Source organism: Necator americanus, chromosome I (assembly GCF_031761385.1).
Source record: "Necator americanus strain Aroian chromosome I, whole genome shotgun sequence".
In the NCBI taxonomy this organism is placed as follows: domain Eukaryota; kingdom Metazoa; phylum Nematoda; class Chromadorea; order Rhabditida; family Ancylostomatidae; genus Necator; species Necator americanus.
Window position 1 is genome coordinate 19,317,984 of NC_087371.1, and position 15,561 is coordinate 19,333,544.

General features: G+C 41.5%; 1 protein-coding gene across 3 annotated transcripts; it reads left to right on the forward strand.

The window, feature by feature from the left end:
* Positions 1–6,256: 6,256 nt before the first annotated feature.
* Positions 6,257–10,845, forward strand: RB195_006188 (uncharacterized protein; the record flags this gene model as incomplete). 3 transcript variants are annotated; one of them, XM_064179126.1, is made up of 5 exons in its annotated part: positions 8,540–8,738; positions 9,279–9,362; positions 9,413–9,554; positions 10,128–10,206; positions 10,438–10,845. In XM_064179126.1, 5 exons carry the CDS (start codon positions 8,540–8,542, stop codon positions 10,843–10,845), a joined length of 912 nt encoding a protein of 303 aa, XP_064036112.1. The 3 variants fall into 3 exon arrangements, with proteins under 3 accessions (XP_064036111.1, XP_064036112.1, XP_064036113.1); XM_064179125.1 differs by lacking the exons at positions 8,540–8,738; positions 9,279–9,362 and adding an exon at positions 6,257–6,397 and having other exon boundaries at positions 9,442–9,554; XM_064179127.1 differs by lacking the exons at positions 10,128–10,206; positions 10,438–10,845 and adding an exon at positions 9,626–9,755.
* Between the last annotated feature and the right edge of the window lie 4,716 nt (positions 10,846–15,561).

A 15,561-nucleotide genomic window follows, 5' to 3' on the forward strand; every position in this document is an offset into this window, starting at 1 on the left:
CTTTTGGTTCAATTTGCTTCTTCTGTATTAACCAGAAGGAGCGTCAACATGTCGAATGTCGAATGTCGAAGCGAATTTACAACCACGGTAGGAACAGGCGACGGTCGAGATGACGTTGTAGATAAAAACTACTACGAAAAGAGAAAATGTCATCAAACATAAAATTGATAGGACTCCTTCCGGATCCAATTCTCATTTTAGTATAGTGCGTGAAATTCGATGAAAAAAAGTAATGATGAACAAAATTAGCCATTGCAAGAACTGAGAACCACGTGTCATGGAAAAAACGAAAAGTAGAGGTAAGAAGAAGCACTTAATTGAAAAACTGAGCTACTTATAAACAGAGATAAACTGCCACAAATATGAATCGGTGTAGCTACAGCTTTAATTTTCAACCCCAAAAGTGAAGGAGAATGTTGTAAGAGAATAGTACTAAGGATAAGCGTGATAGCAGTTGTTATTGATCAGTTGGTTGAGGGTAAGTACAAGAAGGACATCCTAGTGCACATCAAAATCCAAATAACATCCATCCATGTAGTCTACGGTGGATTTCTTCCCAGTTCAGTTGGAAAAATGATACCTACAATCCATGGAATGCCAAGCATGACAGTTATATATACGCATCACATTTGTAAATAGGAACAGTTAATCAATGCTGAGAAGGAGATGAGATGATTTAGCAGCCAGCCATGCCTTGTTCCATGATTACTCGCCGAGATCAAACCTCTAGTGGCAAAATCACTGAGGATTCGATCACAGGCTCCATAGTTTTGGAGCAGCTAATCATAGCCGAACGACATGTCCTGATCCCCAATGTCTTGCGCAGCTGACGATGCTGACTCGGACGAGTTTTCGTAAGTCTGGCAGCCACAACATCGTTCGAAAGTCTTTCTTCATTTTTTTCTTACATAAAACACTATTTGAACGCTGGATACGAAAGTTTATTCGGATGCTCATCTCGCTGAATTTGCATCTCTGGGAGTATTCCAAGCAAAAATCGTGCTACACTTGCCATGCATTACAAATGGAACCAGTTCCCATACCGTTATCCGAATTTACAATGCAGCGTCGATGCAGTTTTCCTGCACCGATGATGCCACTGTATATGACTGCCAAAAACGGATATTTATATAGAAGATAGTGAAAGATATCTAATTGAGTAAGAGCGAAAAGGGAAGGTGGGACGGAAATATCGTAGTCGGAAATAAAAGTCACGAAAAAGAAAAGTGAATATACATTTCCATCACTTGTTCTCCATCATTGGGGAAAATTTGGAAATAAAAAAACCTCAATCAGTGCAGAATTCCTATTTTTTCTAATGGTTATCTCCTCTCTTATAGACTATACGTTAGTTAATTGTTATAGTATTAGCCGACAGTTATTTGATTTTAAGCCTTGGATACGATGAAAAATTGCATGTATTGTACCCATTGACAAAACAAACAACGTGATTTGCAAACAAGGTGTTGCAATAAGCAAAGAATACTAAGAGATAAGTGGATTATAGAAGACTGAAGAACTTGGAGAATACAGCTGCGCGTAGGAATCGGTCCTGAGCGGGACCATCACAATGCAACACGACGAGCAGAGGGAATTGGTTCCACGCATTTCTAACTATACACACAAAGGGAGAAAGGCATTTTTGTCCAATTTTCCTGGTCAAATCAAGTCATCCAGAAAGATATGAAGAAAGCTTCCATAATGCATTCCATTGTTTGACTATTAAGCAACGGAACTTCAAAAAATGCGGAAGGAAACAAAGCGATACAATAACCTTACATACTTTTCCTCTTTCCGATGAACGAATGATTTACTTGAAAACACTGCTATTTTTCTATGACACAAACACCGTAATCCTTGGGTACGACTGACAGAGAGGGATGCAAAGGTGTTTAGTGAGGATTTTCAACCTAAAAAAGGTGCTAAATGTATTTTTGTGAAAGTCAAAAAATTGCGGTTTCTTTATTTTCAGTTCTCTGCTCTTTCCAACACATTTTAGATATCTTGTCATCTAATTAATTAAATTATCACTTCGATTTTTCAGCATGCACTTCTTGGAATTCCTCAACAATATCCTGGTAGATAAACTTAAATTCGTAATTTTCTAGAATTTCAGCTCATAATCACCTGAGTTCTGGGTCAAAGAAGTCGAAGATCTAGACGGTCGATAGTGACCGATCGCCAAGCTCAATTATCGTTTTGGTAGCTAAATGTTCATTGAAAGATGACAAGGAAAACGAAGTATTGCATTAAATTTCCTAAATTAAGTGGATCACGTGTCTGGCGTTAATGAATCCACTCTGGATGCGATTCAGAATTGTTTGAGAATTACGAACGTGTAAGTAAGCATACAGTTGCGGGGGCTAGCCGATGTGTCAAGTCAGTGTTTTTATCCTCCCAGACAAGTCTGGTACCAATTTATCGACCCCGGAGGGATGAAAGGCTTGGTTTACACTAGGGCGGTTTCGAACCATCGATCGATCGTGAAAACACGGCAAAACTCTTACAGAGTGCGCTACACTCGCTTATTGAAAATTAAATTTGCTATTGAGTGAAAATAATAAAAATATGGATAAAGATGAGAAGTGAGATCACCTAGTTTCTTTCAGTCTTACTAGAATCACTAGAATCAACTATTTACAGAGCATTTCCTAGGAGGAAATGAAAACCTCATTCTTTTTCAATATCTATTAAGAAATAGATCTTTGTTTTACGCAGATTGATGGTGCAGTGATCTTTTCGTCACACTTTTTCCTATCGTTAAAATCCGTTCCAATGAAACTTTTTCTTGTTAGATAAAGATCGCCTTCTAACTCCTTCTCGCTGGAAGATGGGATTTTAAAAAATCAGCAACTTCACAAAGAGGAACAGCAGATGGATCTAAGGCGGTTGAAAATACTGGGAGAGCGAAAACAAAACTAGTAGTTGCGGATATTTTTCACGAAGAATTTCGTTATTCAAAATAAAGTGGAAATATAGCATCTATAGCGGGTTTGTGGATTATTGTCTTATCAAACAATCATAATTCTCTTTTTTGGTTATTCCTTCGCGGCAGAGGCTAGCCAGCGTCACACCTTCTTTTTGAATTTTGAGCTGTTTTTTGTGTCTCTCCATAATCAGGTTCTGATCTATCATGATAGTGGTCAGCGATGTTCAAAGATAGCAAAAATTGATGAGTGCTTGAAATCCCCTCACTCGATCGCCCGATCCCTTCACGAACCCGTTGCTTCTGGCTAAGGTAGTAATTTTCAACCTAAGGCTAAGGTCAACCAAATTCTAGTAATCTTTGTTCGACTGCAGCGTTCTGGATTTGAGAAAAGAGTTTCGCGTGGGATTTCTCGCCTTCTGTACAGAATGTGCGAAGAAGGCCAACACTTGCACTGTAACGTTTAGGCGAAATCCTAGTAAGCTCTGTCCTTTCCTGTTTTTGTTTATAGCATGCCTATGGGGCTTTGGGGCTAAAAACTAGCAGCCGGAAATCTTCTGCCTTTCATTTTTTCTCCGTAAAATCTGCTCATCCAGAAATTCCATATTCACCCACACAAAAACACTACCTAACACACATACCCTAGAAGAATAACGGCGACTTTTATTTCTCGAGCCGAGTTCAACTTTTTCCAAACTGACCTCTTCCTTGGTACGATAAATTATACTACAAAATAGAATGCACTTAGTATTATGATAATTACTTGAGATATTCCTAAATATTTCGGTTAAAGAAATGAGAAAAAGAATCGAATAGGAAAGACGAAGAGCGACTTTTCGACTTGGTGCACATCGGCCTCAAAAAGGTTTACAGAATAGTTGGGAGAAATCCAAAACATCGCAATAACCCAAAGAAACAGTTTGTCTCCGAAACGATGCAGAAAAGACCACCACTTTGAAAGAAAAATCGCGCATAAAGGCGCAAACCCACCAAGTTAGCTAGAATTGCTCGCCAGCTATGTTTTTCCTTTTCGAACTGGTTTCGAATCAAAAAGGATAATAGAGGTAATTTTTCGCAAAAAAAAAACTTGTTTGTGTTCTTCTCGAACCTATTCTTCGTTTTTCAATCAATGTGTTTTGTAGCGACTTCTTGCAATTTTGTAATTTTGACTGATTGTTTCTGCGCCCTGTTTTTGAAAGAACCTTCCAAATTGCAGCAGAATCGAGAAAAATGGGGAACTCACGAAGCCTACAACATTCTCAGAAACAATCGTTTTTCAAAGGTTCTGTGCGAAAAATATAGCTGTACATTTCCCACAAAAAATAAAACGAGTGGCTGAAAGGACTGACACCAGTTGAGAGTACTTTGTAGCAAACGTAAAACAATTACGATGAAGAAAGGAAGAATTTTGGGATGTATTTTCCGTTTTCCTGTGTTGAACATTTGTTAGATTTTTTATGTTTCAATATACCTAAATAAGCGCAGTTGAAAACACCAGTCATTGAAACTACGAGCAAGATAAGTATGCATTTGAACTGCGGGTGGGTTACAAGGGATGCATGGCAGCACTGCTGTTGAACAAGCACTAAATATTATTTATTTATTTGCTTACCTCTGAACCTATTGAAATGAATTGCCCATAGAGACGTATAATTGGATTTTTTTGGACGAATCGCAAACGGGGGCGGGGCGCAAGGGTGGCGTGTTGCAATAAAGGACGTCGTGAAGAACCGCATTCCGAACCTGTCTGTTTACAGCGATGCACGGAGAGATGGGCGAGATCCCACCCGTTTTTTGCAATCTACACCCCCGCGGAAATCCATACCACGTCAGATTCGTAGGGTGGTGTCTTTAAATAAGAAATCGAATATCAAATACAATGCAGTTTACTAGAACAGTATTAAATAAGGAGGAAATCAGCATTCTTCTGAACACGATTAGTCCTCTTACGTGAGTTCAAGTATATTCATGGCTCAGTTTTATCTACGGCTAGGCAGCTAGCTGTTTTAGGAATGGAAACCTCTATCGATTTATGAGACGTAGAAAAGGTGGATCAGTTGTGATACCTGGAATATTCGAGTATAAAACCAACCATCAATACGTCCAAATAATTTTCACTTTTTACCCATCATTTATGGGAGCGCATTTGGTGTGAGGTGTCCTTGCGACTGCGTGGGCAGCTGATGCTTCGAAACCACAATAGAGCAAACCAAGCCTTTCATTCCTCCAGGATCAATAAATTGGTGCCAAGCTTGCTGTGGAGTATAAGGATAAAGGATAAAGTTCCTGGCGTTAATCAATCCGCTTGGGATGCGCCCTACGTTCACTTCAATTCAGAATCGTTTGAGGTTTACGAACGTGTAACTGGCTTTTATACAATGACTTGCGGTGGCTAGCCGATGTGTCAAGTCAGTGTTTTTATCCTCCCAGACAAGTCTGGTACCAATTTATCGACACCGGAGGGATGAAAACTTGGTAAGCACTAGGGCGGATTCGAAACGTGCACGAAGCGGAACCACTAACCGCTACACTAACGCCGTGGGAGTATAAAACACTGAATTGATGCATTATCATGATCATTATCAATGTGAAGCTAGGGCTAAGATTAGTGAAACCCTTTATTACGACTTACGTTTCGGCCACTGATCTACCTTACTAGAAGGACTACAGTCGGTCAGTACACTACACTCGAGGCTGCGTGATGCGTTCGCAGGTGGCTGATGGGGACCAAAAGTGATTATCTTCCTGCCTTGAGACGCGGGTGAATTCGCGGAATTGAATGAATTAACTACTTGCTTCTGCTGCGCCAGGACTTACTCACGACATCCTTGTATCCCGCACGTCAAAAGCCTGCAACCAACTGACTGAGAGGTTCAAGGGAAGCGGTTTGGAGTCGCCTGCAACAAATTAGCTCCATTTGTCTACTCTGGGAGGGCTCAACATACTCTCACAAACCCGACGAAGTAGAGACTTGCAACCTGCCGATGGATTTTAAATTCTACGTATGTCACAGTAATAAGAAAAATCTCCTGACTCCGGAGTAGTCATCTCGGCTATCAAAACAGAAAAGGACTAGGATGAGATTTGCACTTATACTTATATACTTACTTACTTATAAGCACGTACGCTTGCAACGGATGCGGCCATTCAACATCTTATGATGTAAGCTAGGATAAAGACGTCATCTGACTGAGGGGAACATGCGGCAGTGAACTCTTAGAAACATGCGACAGTGGAGGAGCTCGTGGAGTTGGTGACCTCGTCAACACGAATGTAGCAATAAACATCGATTCTTTCGAACAACCAACGACCTGAATCAGACGTTTACTGATGAGAAGATGTGGTTCAACACCAGCTTTGACAATCTGCGACGTTTACGCTCCAACATCAAGCTACGAAGAAGAAGAAGAAGTTGAAGCTTTCCATATGGACCTGGAGAAGTTCTACAGGGAAGATCATACCTTTTACAAGGTCATAATTGCGCCGTTGTGATCACTTGAGCCTATCGCCTGAGGTACAAATTCGGCTGGCTTTGTAAAGACCTAGATAATAATAGCCTACCAACAAGGTGGGCAGGCCTAACTGACAAAAATTACAATCACACTAAAGCAAACACAGTACTGCCCTCTCATTCGTGATGAATTGTCAAGCTGCTATTCTATTCTATCAAACTCTAAATTGAACAACGATTTAATGAATTGCTGCTTGTCAGTTTCCACTGAATGGCAGAAGAGCTGCCGCCCATTCACTACACGAATTTGCAAAAAAAAGAGAACCAACTTTGCACTACAGTTTTCCTAAGCGGAATTGTAATGAACTCTTTTCGTAATCTTGTTTATGCTGCACGTCTGTGAATGTTTTAGAATGGATAAGAGATAAAAGATGAAGTGCACAGTCAACTGCCACATGTGTGGATATACTTGTGTTGAAGCGTGGAAAAATAGGTGAATTTGCTCTCGTGCTGGAGGGGGAAATATTCCCAAACGACACCTCGAAGCTCCAATTGACGATAGAAAGAAGGACAAACATAGGAAAAATATTATACGTCAGGTATCTTTGTCTTCACTATGTAGTGACAAACTTCGCTAAAGATGTTGACATCTTATCTTATATATATCTAGATTGTGTTCAAGTACTTCAACGTATGTCCGCATTCAGAGGAATGCGTTTGGCAAACCGTAAAAAATGCTATTAACAGCATATCGAGAAGCCTTCACCGCGTGGCAACAGGAGCAAGAAAATCCTTTGTCACCGCCTCGAAGCGAAGAAAGGATATTTGGAACTCCTACACCGTGTAATCAGAACAAAGATGTTTACGATTTTTTCGATGATGACTATGACTGATTTGTTGCGCATAATTTGTTTATTTCATTGTTGTGATTGTCGTTTGTAGCCTTCTTCGCCGTTTTTAATTTCCTGTGAATGTATGCAATATTGAGAAATTAATTTGGTCTTTCTGAGGAACACCATGAACTTTTGTTGAGAATTCTTTCGGAAACGTTGCATCTTCTACACTCAAATGTCTCTAGACGAATCGAGCGATGTGGCATCGTTGTGATCACCTGAGACTATCGCCTGAGATACCAATGTGGCTGGCTATATAGAGACCTAGATAATAATGGCCTGCCAACAAGGTGGGCAGCCTAACTGACAAGAATTTGAATGTTGTACAATTTTACGCTATCGTCTAATAAGTCTCTTTCTCCTAGGAATTGATCTATTGGAAAATTCTAAATAGTTCTGGGGAATCAGAAAATTGGTGTTTCTGCAGGACTGCGGGGAAAATTTATTAAGTTGGCTATTTTAAAAGATCTCGTAGTTGGAAAATATGATCACGCCCTTAGGTATACTTCAAAGGGAAGAACCTGTTTCACAGGTTGTTGTATAGATACAGGTATAGTAGGGTCAAAACGACATGAAGCGCGTACGCCATCGCGTGTCGTGGCTTCTCTCGAGGCGCTTCGGTGGAGCGTAGCGGGTAGGAGCATGGTGAAATGCTTGGTGGCAGCACCCATCGCTGCAGTTCACGACGACCTCGGTTTCAACTGCTGCCTCCACCGCACTGTTTCGAGCGCGTACGCAAATGCACCGTAACTACACTCGTGATTCATTTAGTTTTGACCAGACTATAACACTGTTCCACAGATCTCCCTCATTAGAGGGAAAACAGTTAGTCGCGAGGCTATGTGGCGCGTACCCAGGTGGCGGATACGGGGCTAATTCCGGAACAAAAGCGACCTTGTACCTGCCCTGAGACACAGGTAGATTCAGAAGATGGACTCCCTGTTTCTGCTGTACCAGGATCGGCTCATATTACTACCGTATCCCGCACGTCGGTCAGGCCAAAAGCCTGCAATCAAGAGACTGGGAGGTGCAAGGAAGGCGGTTTAGAGTCGCCTCCAACAAATAAGCTCCACCTGTCCACTCCGGGAGAGCGCAACGTTCTCCCAAAACTCATGGGACTAGAGGCTTGCAACATGCCCATGGGTTTTAAATTTCTATGCAAAACACAGTAATAGAAAAGAGTCTTCTGATTCCGAAGGAAAGCCTGGTACGTTAGGAAAGACGAGGTTGCAGGAATCATGCAGACTACCGAAACGGAAAAGGACTAGGATGACGATCTGTACCTATAACGCCCGAACGCTTGCATCAGACGCGGCCATTGAAGATCTGATGATGCAAGTAAGGAAATTTAAGCACGACGTCATCGGACTGACCGAGATGAGGCGACGCCACCCACTGAATGCCGTGTATGACACTGGAGAGGAACTGTTCTTAGGAACATGCGACAGTAGAGGAGTTCGTGGAGTTGGTGCCTCGCCAACACGAATATGGCAGTAAACATCGACCCTTTCGAACAACTTACAAACCGAATCGGACGTTTACGGACGAGAAGACATTGTTCAACGCCAGCTTTGACCATCTTCTTCGTTTACGCTTTAACATCAAGCCACAAAGCGGAAGAAGTCAAAGCATTCTATATGGATCTGGAGAAGTTCTGCAGAGAAGATCATATCTTTTACAATGCTATATTTGGCGATTTCAACGCCAAAATTGGCTTCAGAAGAACGCCTGCAGAACTTCACATCGGAACCCAGCCTTCAATGGAATGAACAAGGAGAGAGGCTGCCGGAGCTCAGTTGATGGAGGGTACCATAATGAAACTGACCACATCATCGTCATTGGTTCCGAGACGGATGTCGTTGTTGTGTCAAAGTTCTATACATAATCTGACCATCGCCTTCTTCGAAGAAGGCTGCCCTTCTTACATAGAGAGGAGAGAAATCCGCGAAGTTCACAAAGCGAACTTCCAGAACCATTACCGACTGAGAGCTATTTCCTTCGCTTGCAGGCTTTTGGAAAGATACCGTCATGGACATCATCGAAGAGGAATACGACCGGCTCGCTGAAAACCTTCAGAACTGCATGAGGAATGGTGAGAGTTTTAAAACCGCCAAGACACACCCGTCTTTCGAAACTCTTGAGCTGATACGACAGCTTGCAATGCTTTGCAGACAGATGACAAAGGAAGACCTCAAAGAGAAAGAACGGAAGTGTTGCCTAAAGATGCAGAAGCTGGAAAACCATTCGCTAAACCCGTCGAGGCTTCGTCAATAGCAGGACGAAGGTACGTGCTTTCCGGAACTCAAAAGCAGTGGAGAAAATCATGTACAACGTCTACTCTGATCTCTTCGTCAGCCATATACACTTGCCTCCTCATCTGGGGGAAGATGGACATGCCATTCTAGAGGTTCTTCCTTGCGAAGTACGACATGCTATCATGCCTTTGGGAACTCGTAAGGCACCCGGTATGGACAGAATAAAATAAGAACGCCTGAAAAACCTCCCACCAGTACTTGTCAACACTCTGGCGAGACTTTTTGCACATTACCTCTCGGAATTCTAAGTTCCTAAAGAGAGCAGGACTGTTTTGTTGTATAAGAAGGGAGATCCACATGATATCGGCAACTATCGCCCAATCTGCTTACTATCAGCCGTCCACAAGCTCTCTACAGGAGTGATTTTTAACAGGATTGAAAAGGTGTTAGATGAAGAACAACCATAGAAGCAGGCAGGGTGTCAAAAACAGTTCAGCAGAATTGACCACATTCACACTGCTTCGAAACTCATCGAAGTATCCCGATAGTAGAATATGCCGCTCTGTCTCACCTTTACCGACTTGAAGAAAGATTGATTGAAGAGATGTCTGCGACTCAGTTGAGACGGAAGCGGTCATGGAAGCCTTGGACAACCAAGGCGTCCCTACTCAGAACATAAAGGTAAGGCGAGAGTCGTACAGTACTTCCACGACCAGAATTTCGCCATTCTACAAGACCATCGATGTGAAAAGAGAGGACCGGCAGAGTGACAGAATTTCATCTAAAACATTTACGCCCAACTCTCGAGAACGCAGTACGAAATGTGGAACAGGACGACATGATAGTGAAGGTTGACGGTCGGTAGCTACATTGTCTGCGCTTTGCTAATGACATCGTTCTGATAACATTTAGCATCAGTCGAGCAGAACGAATGCTGACCGAATTCGACGAAACATGTGGATGCATCATGTGGATGGTCTTCATCTGAATCTGAAAAAGATGTTCATGCGAAACGGATGGGTCTCAGATGCCCCATTTACGCTCAACGGAACGAACATATCCAAATTCACCAGCTACGTTTATCTGGGTCCGGGAGATGAACATGAAGAGCATCTGGCCTGTGATCTCCTTTTCAACACCACCGTACTTCTTACTTTGACCATTGTTTCAGAAACCTGGGCACATCGCAAGCAGGAAGAAAATGCGGTGAGCGTCACTGAACGCTCAACTGAAAGAGCGATGCTAGGAGTATCCCACTTCACGCAACTGAGGGACGGCATTCGAAGTTCTATCCTACGCCAGCGACCGAGGATTAGATAAGTCCCCGCATTTTCCAAGTACAGAAAATAAGGTGGGCTGGACACGTGCGCTTCAACGACAACCGTTGGACCAGAGCCGTGAAGGACAGGGTTTCGAGCGATATTAAGTGCACTACAGGAAGACGGCCGATCCGATGGTCAGATTTCTTTACGAATTCCTTCAAAGAAATGTTTGATGCTCTTTGTGTCCCACGCAGAAGGATGGACCACTGCGCGAATTTGGTACGCGATCGAACAAATGGATAAAATACTAGCTCTAGGTCGTGTAGTATCCCCATTCAGCAAGACAGGCGAGTTCATGGTCCCCGGTATAATTTATTTTATTAATCGTAATGAATAGTTTCAAAATATTGGTCCTTGTTTCACACTGATGATCGACAAGTAGGACTTCTCATGCTAAGATTCAAGGAAGTTCGAATTTTTACGCTTTTGATTGATTACATCGGCTAGTTCTCGCAAGTCATTGTATAAACCAGCCGTGCGTTCGTAAACAAACTCAAACAATTCTGAATTGAAGTAGACGCGTTCGTTGGCGCATCCGAAGCGGATTGATTAAAGGCATCACCCCACGAATCTGAGGTAGTACGGATTTCAGGTCGAGTATTCGTATACGGGATTGTAGATTAGAGGGGTGTGATTCCGTCCTTTTCTTCCTAGTTGCCGTAAAAAACGGCCCGGAAGATGCGGCGCCGCACAGGGCTGGCGCGCTCCAACCGAACTCCTTGTAGAAAATGGTGCGCCGGAACACTCTCCGGGCCGTTTTCTACGACAATTAGGAAGAAATGAACGGAATCACCCTCCTCCCCATAATCTACGATCCCATATACGAATACTCCACCGGAAATCCGTATCACTCCGGATTCGTGGGGTGATGCCTTTAAAGCCACTTTATTATTAGTCATCAGTTCATTTTTGTTGTGACGGGTGTAGTGTAGCGGTTAGAAGTTCAGCTCCCTGCACGATCGATCGGAGGTTCGAATCCGCCCTAGTTCTCACCAAGCCTTTCATCCCTCCGGGGTATATAAATTGGTACCAGACTTGTCTGGGAGGATAAAAACACTGACTTGACCATCGGCTAGCCACCGCAAGTCATTGTATAGGCCAGATACACGTTCGTAAACCTCAAACGATTCTGAATTGAAGTGAACGTGGGGGCGCATCCCAAGCGGATTGATTAACGCCAGAAACTTTATAAACTTAATCCTTTATCCAGTTCATTTTTGTAATGTATTTGTCCTTTACATGGGCGTTATCTCAAAGGCATCCGTGAAATAGTGAATAAGACAGTAAGTTGAGATGTCATTCGCTTCCGTTACAGTTCCACTTGCAGTAATATACTGTAGGTACGGAAACTCGTGATATTGGGATTTCTCACAGACAATATGGAGTTAAGGGTGTAACGAGTTATCGTAGAAGTTTTCCACGCCGTTTTTCAGGCCGATGAGGAAGATCGAGCGTGGCAACGCTCATGCTCACAATTTACACACTACATTCTATATTGCATGAGAGATCTCAACAAGGTTTACTCGTCTTGTCTTGCCTTTGAATGTAATTTTCATGATCCAAATAAGAATGCTCTCGTAAGGACACAATGTATTCGATGCCCGGCAAATGTATTTGCGCTTCACACACATAACTGTAACGTAACTTAAGAGTGCAATTAATTTAATAAAATGTGCTGCTTAAAACGGACTTAAAGTCCGTTTTAAGCAGCACATTTCCATAACCATTGAAAAAGGATTGACGAGTTTGTAGCAGTTTTTAGTGTAGATAACAGCGCGTAAAGATACAGTATAAGTGTTAAATGAAATACAGTTGGAGAGTTGTAATAAAAGAGAAATTGTATTACAGCACAAAATTAATGTAATAATCATGATAAACACCAGAAAACAGGATCGCATTAAGGTGCTTAAAAAGACCTAAAATCCATGGTGGCCCTGCGATTGAAAGTGTACATCACAGTCGATTAAATCTATGTGATGCGTGCGCAATGTGGTGTGTCTCTGACCATTTTTCATCCTATTTCCAATTGCGCATGATTAGGTTGCACAGCAGCGAAGTCGTACGCAATAAATCATTGGAAGATTCGCGTAACGCGAATGCAACGATTGCTCACTGATGGCAGTATCCATAAGCGAATTGTCAGGAACAAAATCACTAATTTGCAAACGATTCTTTTCTGAGGCTTTTTCCAGCTTTGTTCACCTGATAAACGATGGGAAATTATGAGAGATTGGAACAATGAAAGTAGAACTGAACAAGACAATCTTCCTCCTTGAGTTCTCTTCAAGTTTTTCGATCTCGCTAGGTGATGCGCCCGACAGTTCCCACCCCAAAAAGGGATTCGCTTGGTACAAAACAATTTCCGAGAGGCTTGACCGAGGGCAGACAGTAGGGTAGAAGCCGCTCAGATGGAGATTTTACTATGCTTTACTTTTTTTACTGTGCTTCGCTCCATAGAAACATTCGAAAGCACCCCTCTGTCCGTTCTTTCATAGATTACTGTTTTTCTGGCTGAACATTTTACTGACTGCACAACATTCGCCCTATAATTATGATTTTCCTTCACTGGGAGTTCAAAGTGGGTCCAGTTCTAAAAAGAGGGTCCCGTCCTTATTTATTTGCGTAGAACTTCATCAAGCATATTTAGAATCGCCTTATCTCGGTTAGAGAATACCGATAGAGATGCCAGCTGTATATTATCTTACCTTTGGTGCTACAGCAAGAGCAGCAAAACCTTAAACCCTACTCCAAATTTACTTATTATCTTCAAGTGTTTTTTATTTCAAAAATGTTCACAGTTTTCCCGCTAAGAAAAACTTCTACGAAAAACGACAAGTATGATAAAAAACAGCGTAAATTATTATCCAACTGAAAATATAATGGTCAATGACAGGAAATTATCCTGGCCATAAACATATTCAACTGGGTGAAATAAGTAATTTTGAAAGGGAAAAAGCATAATTCGGAACGAAATAGTTATCAGATGATTTTACAGGAAAAGAATGAACCTCCTTAAATGTGTTTATGAGGAAATAAAAAACAACATTATTTCTATTAAAAAAACTATTTCTGAAATATTCTGGAACAGGGTAGACATGGATGTGTAAACAGGTTCGAGACCTAGAACAATGAACGGCGGACAAAACTGCTGATCACATTTTTGCGTAAGAAGTGGCGACTCTGTGGAGGTCGTTCATAAAATTTATTGATCACCGGGTAAAAAACGTTCACTTCCATAGAAACTCGCTTTCGAGAATATACAGGGCAGGTTCGACTGTCGAAGTGTTCAATTTAGTGCCCAAACAAAGGAAGAAATTGGAATTGGGCGAATTGAGTCGCTCCATCGAAAATAAAAAGGAAAAAGCCTGCAATTTTGGCTACTTTTTCCAAAGAGGTACAGATTGCAGAACTAGAAGAATTTTGAAAGTATGGGACCTAGGGGCACCGAGGTAATATTCTAAACATAGAACAATCATGCATAAATGAAGTTTTCAGGGTTCAAAGTGAGCGTTCTTAGTAGAACATTTTCGAAAGAGTGGTTCAACAAAAGCAGTGTTTCATTTAAAAAAAAACATTATCATAGTTCTAAAGTATCGTGGCAATTTTTTTTCCGTAGAGATATGAGCAGAAAAAGAATCGGCTCGTGCACTATTAACTTTTTGTTGTATGTGATCAGAGTTACCTACGCCTGTACCAATCCCTCATTCAAAAAATGCAAAGGAGCTAATTTCTTTTTAAAAAATAACATTGTTTTAATGGATTATAGGTATCCTTGTGTGACTCAAAGGTTGTCGTCTACACGGATCTTTTTTTCCTCAATTTAATATTCACCGAATGCTAATGTTACCGAGCTAATTCTGAATTATTCTACAATATAAAACAAAAGTGACAAGAACTCATGAATAAATAAAGCTTTTAGAAACTTTCAGGACAAAAAGTGGTAACGAAATTTTCAAAAAATTGAGACCACTGTTCGTTCCAGAAACTTCCAAAGTTTGTGATTATTCTGATTCCGTGGCGAAAGCACTTCCAAGGCGTAGACATTACGGGGTCAAACCAGGACAAGACGTCAATGAGGCGTACAGATGTACCCCTCATAAGTTTTAAAGAAACAGCGATCTTTTTTGAGATCACAGAGCATTGCGGAACGTCAGAAAATTCCAGATTTTAGAGAATTTTCCAGAACTCATGTGTTAAAGCACTTTACAAAGAGGAAAGACTTTTCAATCAAATCGAAGGGAATCAGAAAGGAAGAACCCACCCTAAAAGAAAGATTGTATGTATACAAATTACAGCCGCTCCTAAAATGTAGTCAAAGAAGTTGTGCGGCTGATAAAGGAGGGCTGAAAACAAGGATAAGAACTTGGAAATATGAGATAAATATAGATTGTCAACAATTCTTAAGCTAAGAAGAAATGAAGGAAGACTCAGGAAATAGCTGCACAGTTAGCTGACGGAAGACGGGAAAGTTCAATGAAATCCTATCATTGTAGCCAGAAAAAAAAATTCGGGAAGCCTCCAGAATTTCTATCGCTGTCGCCATGGCGGTCAACAATGCGCGGATCTGGCTGTAGTCCACCGAGAGCTTCTAAGTAAAAATGGAAGTGCTCAGCGAGATTGCAGCATACTTTGAGATATTAGCTTCAGTAAACAAAAAAATCGCGACAACGCTGCAGAAGAAATCAAAGAACAAATCGAGACAGATTTATTTTCT